Below are 15,742 nucleotides of genomic sequence, written 5' to 3'. Positions count from 1 at the left end.
TGAACTCAGAACATGAAGATGGATGAAATAAATAATAATAATTCTTTCTACCATAGGCACAGACATGGGTGTATGGCAAGAAGATCACTTCCCAATCATATGGTTCTGGGTTCAGTCCACTGGGTGGCACCTTGGGCAAGTGTCTTCCACTATAGCCTCAGGCTGACCAGAGCCTAGTGAGTGGATTTGGTAGACGGAAAGTAAAAGAAGCCCATCATATATATGGTGTGTGTGTGTGTCCTTAGTTTGTCCCCCACCACTCCCTGACAACTGGTGTTGGCATGCTTAAGTCCCCGTAACTTAACAGTTTGGCAAAAGAGACCAATAGAATAAGTACAAGGTTTGAAAAAAATAAGGTACTGAGGTTGATTTATTCAACTAAAAATTCTTCAAGGTGGTGCCCCAGCATGGCCGCAGTCTTACGACTAAAACAAAATACAGGCACAAGGCCTGAATTTTTGCGGGGAAGGGGCAAAGTTGATTACAGCAACTGCTTAACATACATATTTTATCAACCCTGAAAGGACGAAAGGTAAAGCCAACCTAAGTGGAATTTTAATTCAGAATGTAAAGACGGACAAAATGTTTAGTGGCACTAAACATTTTGTCCGGCATGCTAATGTTTCTGCCAACTAGCGACAATATTTTCTACCATAGACATAAGGCCTGAAATTTTGGAGGAGGAAAGTTCATTACATCGAACTGGTAATTATTTTATCAATCTCAAAAACATTAAAAGGCTAACTATATCTTATTGGAATTTGAGCTCAGAATGTAAAGATGGACAATATGCCACTAAGCATTGTCCAGTGTGTTAATGATTTTGCCAGCTCAGTCTCCACTCCCACCTCAACAACAACTCAGAACATACAGATGGATGAAATATCACTAAGCATTTTGTCTGGTGTGATAGTGATTCTGCCAGCCCACCACCTTACAACAAGAACAACAACAGCAGCTAAAGCAGAGGCAATGACGATGACAGTGTAAACAACAATGATAATACAGTGGCTCTTTTGTTACACAGATGCTTGGTTCTGCAAGTCACTGTCTAAGCCGGAAATCTTTTAGTGTTGTCTTTTACTAGTAAAATGAGGCAAAAATAAAATGAAAGGAAATTGAAGAAAAAAAAAAATGAAACAGTAATAGCAAATTAGCAATTCTGTATATGTAATCATCATCCTTTAACATCCGTTTTCCATGCTAGCATGGGTTGGATGGTCTGACCAGAGGTGGCAAGCCAGAGAGCTGCACCAGGTTCTAGTCTCATTTGGCTTGGTTTCTATGGCTGGATACTCTTCCTAACACCAACTACTTTACTGAATGTGCTGGGTACTTTTTATGTGGCACCAGCATGTAATATAAAAAAAAAAACAAACAAACAAACAAACAAAAAAACCTGAAACCATGCAAACTGAGTGGCAATAGAAATAATGATTATGATGATTTCTTGTTTGTATGGCCAGTAGTTTTGTAGATAATGCTGACCCCAGTATTTAACTGGTACTTTATCAACCCTAACTTTGGGGGTGATTTGAATTGCCAATATTTTACCACAAAGTATTTTGTCTGATGTTCTAATGATTTTGCCAAACAATACCACGTCAGTTTTTGGGTTCAGAAACCTTAAGAATTCACTCTAGAAACATATACAAAAAAATTATAGAAACGAAAAACAGATAACTTCCTCACCAGTTTCTTGAAAGAATTTAACATTCTTATCATATATTTTAGGATCTTTAGTTTTTAATGCAGCTAAAGTACACATCCAATCTTTTTCAAACTCTTCTGTTATTTCCTGCAAATATCAATAAACCAGCAATTATTAAAACAAAATAACTGTTTTCTATTAAAACTAAAATAACCTAGTGCAAATAAATTTATATTGCAAACCTAGTTTACAACTATCTATATTCTATCATTTATTCATGTTGCAGTATTTCATTTTAAATAAATATCTCTTTCAGAACATATATTTCCTGACAACATTTCCTTCTTATGAAGTAAATTATTTAATAATAGAAACAGCTCTGGTAATATTTTCCATTAGATAATAAGAACAAGCAAAGTGAAGCAATTTTTAAAATTATAAAGTGTTTTCCTTTTTCTAATTTATTTCATGTGCTATGCCTACAGGCGTTGGTGATCACCGTGCTCCCTGTCCCACACATAACTTCATTGAGCTGGTCTTCCTGAAAGCCAGTTGGTAAAGTCATTGAGTATCTTCTTCCTCTGTCTTCTTTACAGTTTCCTGGTTGTTATCAAATGCTCAAGGCTTTTTCTTCTCATATGATACCCAGTGAACTGAGCCTATTGTCTCTCTATGTCATCGAGAAGCCTTTTGATAGTCTTTACTGTTTTAAGGCCGTCAATGTTTGTCACTATTTGTATAGGACGCCTTCAGTATTCTGCAAAGGAACCATATCTCTGGAGCATTGATAAACTTTTGCATTTACCATATGCAAGAATGGGTTCTATGAATGTCTTTAAGACTCTTTTCCTCAATTTTATTGATAGCTGTTTATCTGAACAGCTGTTTGAAAATAGCATGTCATGGCTTAATTTCTTTGATGTTTTTCCATCTAATGTAATGATGGTTCTCGAATATTTGACAAAATTGATGTATTTTCATTTGAGATTGTTTTGTCACTGTCTTTTGCTGTTAAGACCTAGGTTCATCTTTTCACTCCCATCATTGCAAATACTAATATGTGTAGATCTTTCGGTTATTGCAATGTGGGTTGTGTCATCTGCATAATAGATATTGTTGAGGTTTTGTCCTCCTATCTGGATACCTGATAGATGTTCAATTGATTACATAATTATTTCAGTGTAGGGTGAATACAGGTTTGGTGACAACACACACCTATCATTCACCTCTCTTAATCTTCTCATATTGTCCTACTGAATTTCTAATTCTTATTGCTTTTGTTTGTTGCCAATATATGTTCCATAACCACAAGGAAGTGAGCTGACAGAATTACTGAGTTCAAATTCTGGGGTTGATAAAATAAGTACCAGCCGAGCACTGGGATCAATGTAATCGACTAACTCCCTCCCCAGAAACTGCTGGGCTTCTGCCAAAATTTGAAAGCTATATATGTTCTACAACCACCACTGTTTTTCCTACTGTTAACCACTATGCAGATGACAGTCACAGCCACAAAAGAGAAATACATGCAAACAACTACAACTAGCAATAATAGTGAAAAGAGGGTCCAAGTTCTTAACAGCAAAAAAACAGAGACAACGATAATTCCAAAGAGTATGCAACATGAGAATGGAACAACCAAGTTGTTCAGCAGTAACAATTAAGAACTTGGAAGATACATACTTCTAAGGATGTATATCTCTGGGACATTGATAGGCATCTGTAAAAAACGTCAGGGCATGGGGAAATATAATGTGGCTCAGAAACAGGTGAAGGTTGGCAATAAGAAGAGCATCCAGGCATAGAAAATCTGCCTCAACAAATTCCATCTAACCCATGCAAGTACAGAAAGTGGACATTAAAATGATCATCTCTCATTTACACTTTCTCTCTCTCTCTCTCACACACACACACACAGAGGCATCCCTTGTGTGACAACTACGTCAGGTAACAGGGTTTTGCACTTCTGGAAGAAATTCAGTATAATGGATGCTTGTGGATAAAAGGATCATGGAATGAAGTGAAACTCTCTAATTTGGTGCTTGGAAAAGTATACAACCAGGCAGTATCCATGACTTTATACATTAAGTTTGGAAAAATATTGTGATACTTGCAAATAATGAAGGGTTTGAAGAAATCACAGAGGATGATGTGGTTGAGTTGGTAGTATTCCACAGAGAAAGTATATCTAACAAGTGGAGGGAATCTATGGAGGAGGTGGGATGAAGTGATGAAATATGATCTTTGGTTGTCAAGTCTCGTGGAGACAATGACAAGTGCCCAAGACTTCTGGTGATTTGCTGTGTTAGAGAAGACATGTCAAGCTAAGTGAAATTGCGGTTGTGGCCAGTGCTGATGACAGGTAAAAAAACACTCTGTACACTTGTGGTTGGCATTAGGAAGAGCATCCAGCTGCAGAAACCGTACCAAAACAAACGAGTAGAGCCTTGTGCAGCTCTCCAGTTTACCAGCTCCAGTCAAACCATCATTTTCCATGCCAACATGGAAAATGAACATTAAATGATGATGATGATGATAGTGATGAACTTGTGCTGCTAGAACAGGAGCCTGATGAGAATACAGAAATTCTACCAACTTCATTGAAATTGGCTGCAAGCAATACTGCTAAAGGATTGGCACTTATTGATGAAGGACTGCAAGTCTTTGCTGGTAGCAATTCTGACTGTGAATGTAACATAAAAAATAACAAGAGGAGTTTACAATGAGCCCAGCTCCTACACTGAACAGTGTAAAGAGGTAGTGTGGTGTAAATATCAAACATCTTTGGATAAGTTCTTTACCCACCATGGAGATATTGATGATGACAGAAGACAGTGTTCTTCATCATCTCGGTAACTCATTTCATGAACCTCATCTCTCACACTGTGATCAGCATCTTTTGTGACAAGAATATAAACTTTTACAACAGTACATTTCTTTAAGGTGGCAGGCTAGCAGAATCGTTAGCATGCCAGACATAATGCTTAGTGGCATTTCATCCGTCTTTATGTTTTGAGTTCAATTCTGCCAAGGTCTACTTTGCCTTTCATCCTTTTGAGATCAATAAAAAAGTACCAGTCAATGTAATTGACTCACCCCTCCTCCAAAATTGCTGGTTTTGTGCTAAAATTTGAAACCAATATTACACTTCTTATTTTTTTCCTTATGTATTTCTCTTTAAATGCTTTTCTGTAGACATATTGTATTACGCATATTTACAAATTGTTAGTTTTATGCATGAAAGTGGTTATGTTGCTTTTTGTTGTTTTTAAAAAGATCTACAGGATCAGTCATCACACACCTCTGCCATACTCCATTTTAACATCTTACATATCTATCTTTCTCTGCCATCCTCATGTACCCTACATCTCCTTCCTCACCACTCCTTCACATTCATATGATTTCCCAACCTTCTGATCTATCCTTCCTGAGCCTCTTCAATGTCTTCATCATCATCGTTTAACGTCCGCTTTCCATGCTAGCATGGGTTGGACGATTTGACTGAGGACTGGTGAAACCGGATGGCAACACCAGGCTCCAGTCTGATTTGGCAGAGTTTCTACAGCTGGATGCCCTTCCTAACGCCAACCACTCAGAGAGTGTAGTGGGTGCTTTTACGTGTCACCCGCACGAAAACGGCCACGCTCGAAATGGTGTCTTTTATGTGCCACCTGCACAAGCCAGTCCAGGGTCACTGGCAACGATCTCACTCGAAAATCCTACGGGAGCCAGTCAGGCGGTACTGGCAACGGCCACGCTCAAAATGGTGCATCTCATGTGCCACCCGCACAAGAACCAGTCCAGGGGCACTGGCAACAATCTTACTTGGCTTGCCGGGTCTTCTCACGCACAGCACATTTCCAAAGGTCTCGGTCAGTAGTCATCGCCTCGGTGAGGCCCAATGTACGAAGGTCTTGCCTCACCACCTCAGCCCAGGTCTTCCTGGGCCTACCTCTTCCACGGGTTCCCTCAACTGTTAGGGTGTGGCACTTTTTCACGCAGCTATCCTCATCCATTCTCACCACATGTCCATACCAGTGCAATCGTCTCTCTTGCATGCCACAACTGATGCTTCTAATGTTCAGCTTTTCTCTCAAGATACTTACACTCTGACGGGTATTCACATTGACATTACACATCCAACGGAGCATACTGGCTTCATTCCTTGCGAGCTTACGTATGTCCTCAGCAGTTACAGCCCATGTTTCACTGCCATGTACCATGGTTGTTCGTACGCATGCGTCATACAGTCTGCCTTTTACTGAGTGAGAGTCCCTTTGTCGCCAGCAGGGGTAAGAGCTCTCTAAACTTTGCCCAGGCTATTCTTATTCTAGCAGCTACACATTCAGCGCACCCACCCCCACTACTAACTTGGTCGCCCAGATAGCGTTGTTTCCTGTTTGTTTACAGTCTTTATTGCACCTGAACATCTGCCACAAACAAAAACTAACTTGCCAGTTAACCTGCCTTTGATGTTGCTGCACCTCTTATGTGTCCATAGCTTGCACCGGGTACATCTTATAGAGTTACTACCTACTCCTTTTCTACATACTGAGCAGGGCCATCTACCTGAAGGGGTTTGTGTTTTATCTACCTTCCTACTTATTAGGATTTTGGTTTTAGCTAGGTTGACTCTAAGGCCCTTCAATTCTAGACCTTGCTTCCACACCTGAAACTTCTCCTCTAGTTCTGATAGTGACTCCGCAATTAGGGCAAGGTCATCAGCATAGAGGAGCTCCCAGGGGCAACCTGTCTTGAACTCCTCTGTGATTGCCTGGAGGACTATGATAAATAATAAGGGGGCTGAGGACGGAACCTTGGTGGACCCCTACCTCTACCCGGAATTCATTGCTGTACTCATTTCCAACCCTCACCTTACTGGCAGCATCTCTGTACATGGCTCGCACAGCTCTCACTAACCATTCTTCTATCCCAAGTTTCCTCATTTCCCAATACATATCTCCATATTTTCCATCAACTGCAACATTTTCAAGAATGCATTACTTTTGTAATGCTAGGAGTTCCTGTATTATATAAATGTATCTGCATTTATTATTATTATTATTATTATTAATATCATTGTTTTAATGTCTGCTTTTCCATGCTTGCAAGGGTCAGTTTGAGTTTATTGTGACAGATTTTCTATTGTTGAATGCCCTTCCTGTCACCAACCCTCACTTGTTTCCAAGTAAGGTAATATTTCCCCATGACCAGAGATGTTCTTGCAGAATATTGGAAATGAACGATACTGCTTGTATGACATCATCACCATCATTTAATGTCCATTTTCCATGCTGGTATGGGTCTGACAGGTTGAGAGGATCCACCAAGCTGCAGTGTCATCTTTGGCATGGTTTCTATGACTGGATGCTACTGGTACTAGTGAAGGTGCTGAGTAACTAGCAAAGCAGAAAAAGGACAGGGAAAAAGGAAAAGGAAGAAAATTTCCACTCCCAAAAGGGTCAAGCACAGATGTCTTACTATAGATTATGAGTCCAACACCCTAACAACTAAGCCATGTGCCTGGAGCAGTGGATTGGCAGAATTGTTTGGACATTGGACAGTATACCTTGTCGTATCTGTTCTGTTCTAAATCTGTGAGTTCTAGGTTTTAATCTTACTCTGTCACCAAAAGAATAGTAATATCAAGAATTGCAACTAACAAATATCAATATTACAAAACACAGATGGAAACATAGTTTCCTTGGTTTGACTGGAAGATTGACCACCATCACTTTTCCTATTGCTAACCTCTTAACTGTGAAATAGGAGTGGAATACTCAGAAAAGACTTGTGTACTTTGAATTATGTAGTCAGTAATTCTCCATCTGGACGTCACAGCCAATACAGTGGTTTATGATAGCTTTCCCTGTCATAGAGCCTCTTCTTCTACTTGAATGTCATCACTTAATTACTCTAATTGTTGAAAAATATGAAAGAATTGACAATTCACAAAACTATCTAATTTCTTAACTAAGCGCTTTATCTTCTTATAACTAAACAGTACCATAATTGAAATTACTTACTTCCCCATCTTCATCCTCAGATGAAGAAGCCTCCGAGGAGAAATCCTTATCAGATTGTATATCCTGTTCTTTCACTGAAAGAAAAATAAAAGGAATATTAAAATAAAGTTCCTAAAAGGACAGAACATCGAAGGTTGCTATTAAAATTATACTCATATTACAATAAAGGTGAGAAATATTACAAAAGGAAGATATCTAACTTTCTGCACAACTCAATAAACAAAGAGGGTAAATTATGAAGGTGACCCTGATAACTGATGGAATGAATATTAGTATTTTTCAGTATGTTATTGATAGTAAACGTGATTTATTTGAGGTAAATAATTGCCTGAGATCCACATGTAATAAGTAACTATAGGGAATTCAACAGTTCCCTGATGATATCCAGCATAACATGACTAGTTATATTAAAAATTTTTTTTCTATGTGTGCTATTTAAGATGGTAAGTTCAGAAATTGGTTTAGGGCACTTGTGAGAGCAAGAATTAAGAATGAACACTGGAAATAAGGTGAAGAAATGTTGTCAGGTGGCAGATAACAGCAACAGTTAAAGAAGTCTAAAATCTAGAAAAAATCATATAGTCTAATAAAGTAGAGTTAGAATTGGCTGAAGAAATTAATAGTAATAGCAACTCGAGAAATGGTAGATCAGTCAAACCAATGGTGAATGATATTAAAATGTTGGCATAATGCTAGCAATTTTAAAGGGAGTTGGGTAAGTCAATTATATTGATCCCCAGTGCTCTACTGGTGATTATTTTATTGACCCTGAAAGGATGACAAGCCCAGATAACTTCAGTGGCATTTGAACTCAGAATATAAAGAGTCAAAAGAAATGCCACTAAGCATTTTGTGTGGCATACTAACAATTCTGCTTTAATGGTGAACAATATTACCATGGAAACAAGGTGAGCTGGCAGAATCATTAGCACACTGGGCAAAATACTTAGCGGAATTTCATCTGCCCTTATGTTCTGAGTTCAAATTCTGCCAAGGTCGACTTTGCCTTTCATCCTTTCGGGTTCAATAAGTACCAGTTGCACACTGGGGTTGCTGTAATTGACTTACCCCCTCCCACTAAATTGCTGGCCTTGTGCCAAAATTTGAAATCAATATCATCATGAAAACATTGTCAATGATGAAGTATTGAAATACATACTTTACACATGAAAAGAATGTGCTTGCTTCAAAAACCTATGGTGGTGGTGGTGAGGTCGTATTGTAGAAGAGCACTTAATTTGTAATTTCACTAATTAATATTTGATAATCTACATGAATGGTGACAGCTATTGACAAATGGCAATAATGGTAGTGATTCGAAGCAGGTGACTTATGGCATATATAGTTACACGGTCATGAATCCAAAGGTGATTTCATCTTTCATCCTAACAGGATTAATAAAATATGAACCTGTTATATTTAGACTGGGCTCAATTTAAAACGTTTCTCTGTTATATCCATTCTGCATGAGTGAAAAAGCTTTTTGTTTTGTTGTTAGAGCAACTGTTTTAACAGATGCTAGTTTTTCTTATTGCTAACAACTCTGTGATAAAGTAGTATCGGAAACTGTTCTTATCAGTCAGAAAAGCTGGGGCAAGCAGACGGTCAGCTATTCCATATTACTTTTGCAGGCTTTCTCAGGTTGGCCAGACAGATGCAGTTCATTGGTTTGCGTTTTGTGTAATTGATGCATGCAGAAAAATAGAGGTGGTGATTCTGGAGGACTAAAATTCTGAGAAGAATGGACAGGGCAAGGAGTTAAGTGTGAAATCTAATGAGAGAGAGAGATAGAGAGAGAGAGAGAATGTGAATCTGGATGGATAAGGTATGAAGCTAGTTGGTTCAAAGAAAAAGTCAGTTTAGAACAAAGAAAAAATAGAAACCAGAAAGTGTCTCTCAGCTAGCGAAGCCTTGATGAATAAATCTTTACTAATCAGTTGGATGGCTTTTTTTTTAGCTGGCTATAACAGGTATTTGTATAGCAATAACAACACTGTCCCAAATATGAGAGCAGAAGTATTACTAGATCCTAAAGAGGAATCTTACTCATTGTGATACAGTATTCATGGTAACTTTAATGGTTTTAGTTGAGTATTATCTATGACTAGAGAGGGTGAGGTACAAAACTATTGAAGAGTGTGGGAGATATCACTGAAGTTATATGTGGGTATGAGGGTGTATGTGATAATGAAATGAGGAAGGGCCTGAAGAGAGGTTGGACGACTCACAACTAAATTGTATGTTGATATCTCTACTGCCTATTTGAGTTTGAAGCCTGAAACTTCCCCAATTCTTATGTTCTTGACTCAAGCATTAATGCTTTCAATAGTTGTTGTTTAGCCCTGGTTGAGTTGATTGGCACATGAAAAGACATTCAAGCGAGTTTGTTGCCAGTACCACTGGACTGGCTCCTGTGCAGGTGGCAGGTAAAATACACCATTTCGAGCGTGGCTGTTGCCAGTACCTCCTGACTGGCCCTCGTGCCGGTGGCACATAAAGGCACCCACTACACTCTCGGAGTGGTTGGTGTTAGGAAGAGCATCCAGCTGTAGAAACTCTGCCAAATCAGATTGGAGCCTGGTGTAGCCATCTGGTTCACCAGTCCTCAGTCAAATTGTCCAACCCATGCTAGCATGGACAGCGGACGTTAAACGATGATGATGATGATGACCATCCCATCCTTTTTAGATTTAGATATAGTGTGTCTAGTGTGTCCTTATTTAAGATGGCAGTGTAGGGGATTTGAGGGAGATTTGGTTGCTATTTCTTATAGATTAAGAAAATGCAAAGACGCTCCTTTACTGGCCGGAGGTAAAAACAAAGTGGAATCGTCCTGTGTTCAGACAAATGTAGTCGTTATTGTTGAACTCCAAGTCAGTTCTGGTGAAGGAAACCTATGATCAAAAGAGGACCTGGCACGACCATCATGCATTTTTTAAGGCATACCTCATAATACAATGCTCTTTTTTTAAGATGGTTGTGTATGGGAATTGATAGTTGTCTTGGCATGGAATCTTCTAAAAGTTTTCATCCTAAGATTATTCATAGATCCTGGGCACAATAACAGATAAACCCACCATAGAGGCAAGTGGTGAAGTCGTTACTTAGTTATAGTGATTGACTTCAACTGTTACTCTTGAGGGTAGTATACACTCACTGAGCTACTAGTTCTAAATTTGTTTCTTTTCTGTATTGAACTTTTCAAAGAACACGTGGATCCTATGAATTAGAAAAAGGAATATTGTGATAGTTATTACTTTGTATGAAATCAAGTATAACTACACATAGGTGGCTCCCCACTCCGACTTGGTTTCTTCTTAACTTTCAGAAAAATGCATATTTTTCAATGAAATTTTGCTTAAATACGTTTTTAAGGGTGTATATCACAGTTATATCGATAAAATTCAAAGACATTTTTTGAAGCATTCCAGATAGTTCTCCGCATCTCTAATCGACAGTTATCACCAGTTTCACTTCTTTTTTAGGTAATTACTCAGAATTGTCAAATCTTCGCAGCTGTTCGTTAGTTTCCGTGAAATTTTATTTATTTATTTACTTTTGGTTTCATGATGTGTCGAAGGCAACATTTGCTTTGAAGTTGGAAAGTGAGAGGGAGCGCCTGCGCGCACGTGTATGTACATGTCTATGAAAGATAATGAGTATACGTATCTGTGTGAATACAAATACATAAAGCTACACACACACGTACACTCATTAGCTTTCATACACACGTACATACATAAATACACACACCACACCCATTATTTTTCATATTACACAGACATACATAAATACACACAAACGGACACCCATTATCTTTCATAGACACGTACATACATCCCCTTCTTTTTCCTCTTTCACTTTCCAACTTCAAAGAAAATGTCGCCTTCGACACATCATGAAACCAAAAGTAAATAAATAAAAATTCACGGAAATTAACGAATGAAATTGACAGTTCTAAGACCAAAAACGATTGGTTGCCTTTTTTTTTAAAATTTCAAATTTAAATGTGGCGTTGTTAAAGAATACGCACACCACCCGTTTTCGGTGTAACAAAGACCCTAACCCTAAACACCGCGTGTTGCGTATTATTCTTTACCTTCGCCTTAAATGTTTCAAACATCAGCATTATGTAATATACATTCTCGAAAATATGCACTTTAAAGAGAGTTATGAGGAAACAAAGTCCAGAGGGGCTGATGACTTTTTGTTTTGGTTGTGTCGAGTTAAAACGAAGGATTACCCATTAACCAAATATTTATATCCATTTTTCAGAAAATTAAGTGGAAACAAAAAATGGAGTGGGAGAAGAACACCAATATATAGTTACGACTGAAGTCCGTTTTGGGTGTTCCATTCATGCGCTTGTATCAGCCAAGCGTAAACGTTTGACCCGGTGACAAAAGTTTTAAAAAACTAGTCTAACAGGTGTAAAACAACTTGCTGGGAACGAATATGAAGAATAAAATGCGCGATCGCGAACGGTGGAGACATATAGGAGACAGTCTTCTCGGATATGGTTTCCTAAATCAAGAGGAAACCAGGACGTTTCATTTAAGGTTATATACTTGAAGGATTTTAAGACGATAATTAACGTTTAGTACTGAAGTTTTAATTATTGTTCGCCTAGCGCTGTGTTGATATTAGTAACAACCTATATTTTAAATTTGACGTGATGAATGTAAGATAGTAATTAGATTAATAGGCATATTAACATGAACGATGAATTATTGAAATATCAGCCAGCACGAACTCAAATTAACTGAGATATTAGCGACTACAATCACTAAATCATACAAAATATCAAAGTTAACCACGTGTCACTTAGGTTAACAAATGAAGTATAGAGTAAAAACAGCAAATATATATATACATAAAGAAAATAACTGGATTCCGATTAGAGGTTAAAAATTCTGCATAGTTTTAAACCCATATATAAGTGTCTATCTACCTGGGTATTAGCAATGATAATGTGATTAAAGTCCCTACTTACCATCAACTATGTTATCGCAATCAGTTGCCATCTTTGTTTACAGATTTACATTGGGTCTATTGATTACCTCCCTTCCTTTGTAATTCTCTGAAATGCAAGTTATTAAGCAGTAAAGCAAGAGAAGGATCTTTGAGTTTAGCGTACCACTTTATATCAAACTTTTGCTAGTTTTAGTTTGTGTGGAGGTCATGGAAATTTTTTTGCGTGTTACTTGCAGCCAACTCATTTGTAACTGGAGATATTTTTGGTGCAATTTATTGTTTTAGTTGTCCATTTTTGTGTTCGTGTTGCTGTCCATTTTGGTATAGTTCTGTGCATTTTTTGTGCTGTGATAGTTCAATTTTGCTCATTTTTGGGTTATCGTTGATTATTGTTATATTGTTGAATTATTGTTATGATCTTGAATTATTTTATATTACTGTTTAATATGTGATTGTATTAGATTATTTAGAATTTGGCGATCTTTCGATTTGAGAACAGTTTATATCACTTCTTAAACCATGTGCATTTGTTTATGTTTCTGAACAAGATCGTCGCTTTCCGTAAAATAAATTTTTGTTTTTACATATGTGTGGGGAGGGGATCTTTTGAAGTCGGCGTGAAGGGAAAGAATTGATGCGTGTGTGTGTTTGATGGGGTGTGGGAGACAGAAAGTGTGGTGTGTATGTGAAGTTGTTTTGTTAGTGTGTGTGAAGAGATAGAGAGAGCAATGGTGCTGGTGTGTGTGTGTGAGAGAGAGAGAGAGAGAGAGAAAAAGATAACTGAAATTAGCCAAATTCTATTTAAATAAGTATAGTGTTATTTGTAAACTATAATAAAATAAGTTTTAATATTCAAATTTTAATTTTAGTTGCAATATTTTAAGTAAAAAATTTCTTATTCTTTATTTTATTAGAAGTAATAGCTTGTCCTATACTTTTACAGGTGTAATAAATTGTCCTGTACTTTTCCAGGTTTATAATCTTAAGAATATGACTTTTCATGCTCGCATTTTTCCATGTAATCCATGATTTTTCCAGGCATTGCTTTTATGAAATAATTGATAATTTAAGATTTTACCTTATAAAATACTGAAAGGTAATATTTCAATTTTTCCATGTAAGTGATGATAATATTTCAATTTTTTTTGTGTTTAACTTAAATATATGTTGTGATTGAATTATTTTATATTACCCATCCACACCAAATTAATGGCAGGGATTTTTACCCTCTTGTTGGTTGCACCATGGCTCACCAAAAATTACAAACAAGACCCCAAAACCATCAGTTACCAGGCTCACCTTAAGTAACCTAATTTTGCAATATTAGGAGGTCACAGGAATTCATTCAACGGAAAAAAAGATTTCCAGGTCAGGGTACTTGATTCCACGCAAAAAATCAATTTTTTTTTTCTTAGTGAAAATTGTGCGGGTGTTAATATAGAAATTTACCATAAAGTCATTGTTATTTAGCCTCAAATCAACCCTGATACTGCAAACGTATAATCAAAAACATTCCAGCCTTCAGCAAACCGTCTTTTTAGGGATAATCTAGGACATTAAATACAATGGGCATGTGATTTAAGAAGGGAAATACTTTGGCTGCTATTTTTAGCGTGTTGAGCAACCAGGTAGAGGCTCTTTCATTGGTTTGATTGTGTGATGAGATTTTTTCACATATATATGTAATATGTATATATATCATTGGCAGAAGTTAGAGAATAAGTCAAAAGCTGAGAGTTTCATGTATTGGCACTTATCAAACACGAATTTGTCCATTGTCACTCTGTAACATCTGATGAAATAACTTCTAAAATACAAAATTTTGTCCAAAATGTTAAGAGTAAATCCTGTTCTATGTGACACATTCTACCAGTATTGGAAGCTTGAAAGTGTTTAGTTAAAAAAAATTAATTAAATAATCTGTACGTCAAAGTTGACCTCGGCGAAATTTGAACTCAAAAATGTAAAGAGAGACGAAATACCATTAAGCATTTTGCCCGGCGCGATAACGTTTCTCATTTCTTTATTGCCCACAAGGGGCTAAACATAGAGGGGACAAACAAGGACAGACAAAGGGATTAAGTCGATTACATCGACCCCAGTGCATAACTGGTACTTAATTTATCGACCCTGAAAGGATGAAAGGCAAAGTCGACCTCGACGTAAAAGCACCCACTATACTCTCGGAGTGGTTGGCGTTAGGAAGGGCATCCAGCTGTAGAAACTCTGCCAGATCAGATTGGAGCCTGGTGCAGCCATCTGGTTTGCCAGTCCTCAGTCAAATTGTCCAACCCATGCTAGCAGGCGTTAAACAATGAGGATACATAGGTGTATATATGTATATATACATACATAGCTGAACATATACATATATACACACTCACACACATATATATATATAAACATATAGATGGCTATATACATAGATATATAAATAGATGTATGTATATATACATAGACGTGTGTGTGTATATATATATATATATCCAAGAATTACAGCGTGATGTGCTGCTTGACTGGTCCCCCGCTCTCTCTCTCTTTATATATATATATATATATATATATATGATGATGATCTTTTCTCCCGCTATGCCTCTGTCTACCCCTCCATCCTCTCTAAATCAGTCCCTCTCTCTCTCTTCTCTCTCTCTCTCTCTCTCTCTCTCGTAGTTTTTCCTTAAGGTCTTCAGGTTCTGGCTATATATAAATGAGAAATCCATTCTAAATTATCTCAATCTCTTCTCCACTGACATACTACGACGAAGTCTCCAAGATGCAGATAAGATAGAGCTTTTTATTTATTTACGGCCTCAAATATCTCATACCTTCGCGCTTTAGTCTGCCCTCTATTATTTATCTTGTTTCTCTCCATGAAATTCATTTGAATTCAGTTTTTGTCTTAAATTCATACTTATTCATTTTCTAAGCTTCCTAAATTCATGCTACGTATATATTCTATTCACCTAGATTTCATTGCTCTTTTAAAAATTACGATTTATGCATTGTTGTCTCTCAAATATTTAAAATCTACGATTAAGAGCCCTATCTCCTCGCTGATGGTACACCCGCCCTCCCACCCCCTCCACCGGAA

At 37.4% G+C, this 15,742-nt stretch overlaps 1 protein-coding gene across 6 annotated transcripts in view; it reads right to left on the bottom strand.

Annotated features, from left to right (window-relative positions):
- The window catches only part of LOC106883273 (protein KRI1 homolog), a 99,803-nt gene that overhangs the window by 44,870 nt on the left and 39,191 nt on the right, over positions 1-15,742 (bottom strand). The window contains exons 1-3 of one of the 6 annotated variants that reach the window (XM_014934222.3): positions 12,671-12,709; positions 7,678-7,751; positions 1,693-1,798 (exon numbers count right to left, since the gene is read on the bottom strand). In XM_014934222.3, coding sequence (XP_014789708.1) covers positions 1,693-1,798; positions 7,678-7,751; positions 12,671-12,701 — 211 coding nt within the window. In that variant the 5' untranslated portion in view covers positions 12,702-12,709. Of the gene's footprint in view, positions 1-1,692; positions 1,799-7,677; positions 7,752-8,836; positions 11,590-12,007; positions 12,054-12,670; positions 12,710-15,742 lie in introns of those variants that run through there. The other 5 variants (XM_014934223.3, XM_014934225.3, XM_089366649.1 and 2 more) reach the window with 5 other exon arrangements.

Source organism: Octopus bimaculoides, chromosome 19 (genome assembly GCF_046866305.1).
Source record: "Octopus bimaculoides isolate indiv1 chromosome 19, ASM4686630v1, whole genome shotgun sequence".
NCBI classification, from domain to species: domain Eukaryota; kingdom Metazoa; phylum Mollusca; class Cephalopoda; order Octopoda; family Octopodidae; genus Octopus; species Octopus bimaculoides.
Note: the sequence above shows the minus strand (reverse complement) of the source record. Positions and strands in the feature narration are given on the sequence as shown.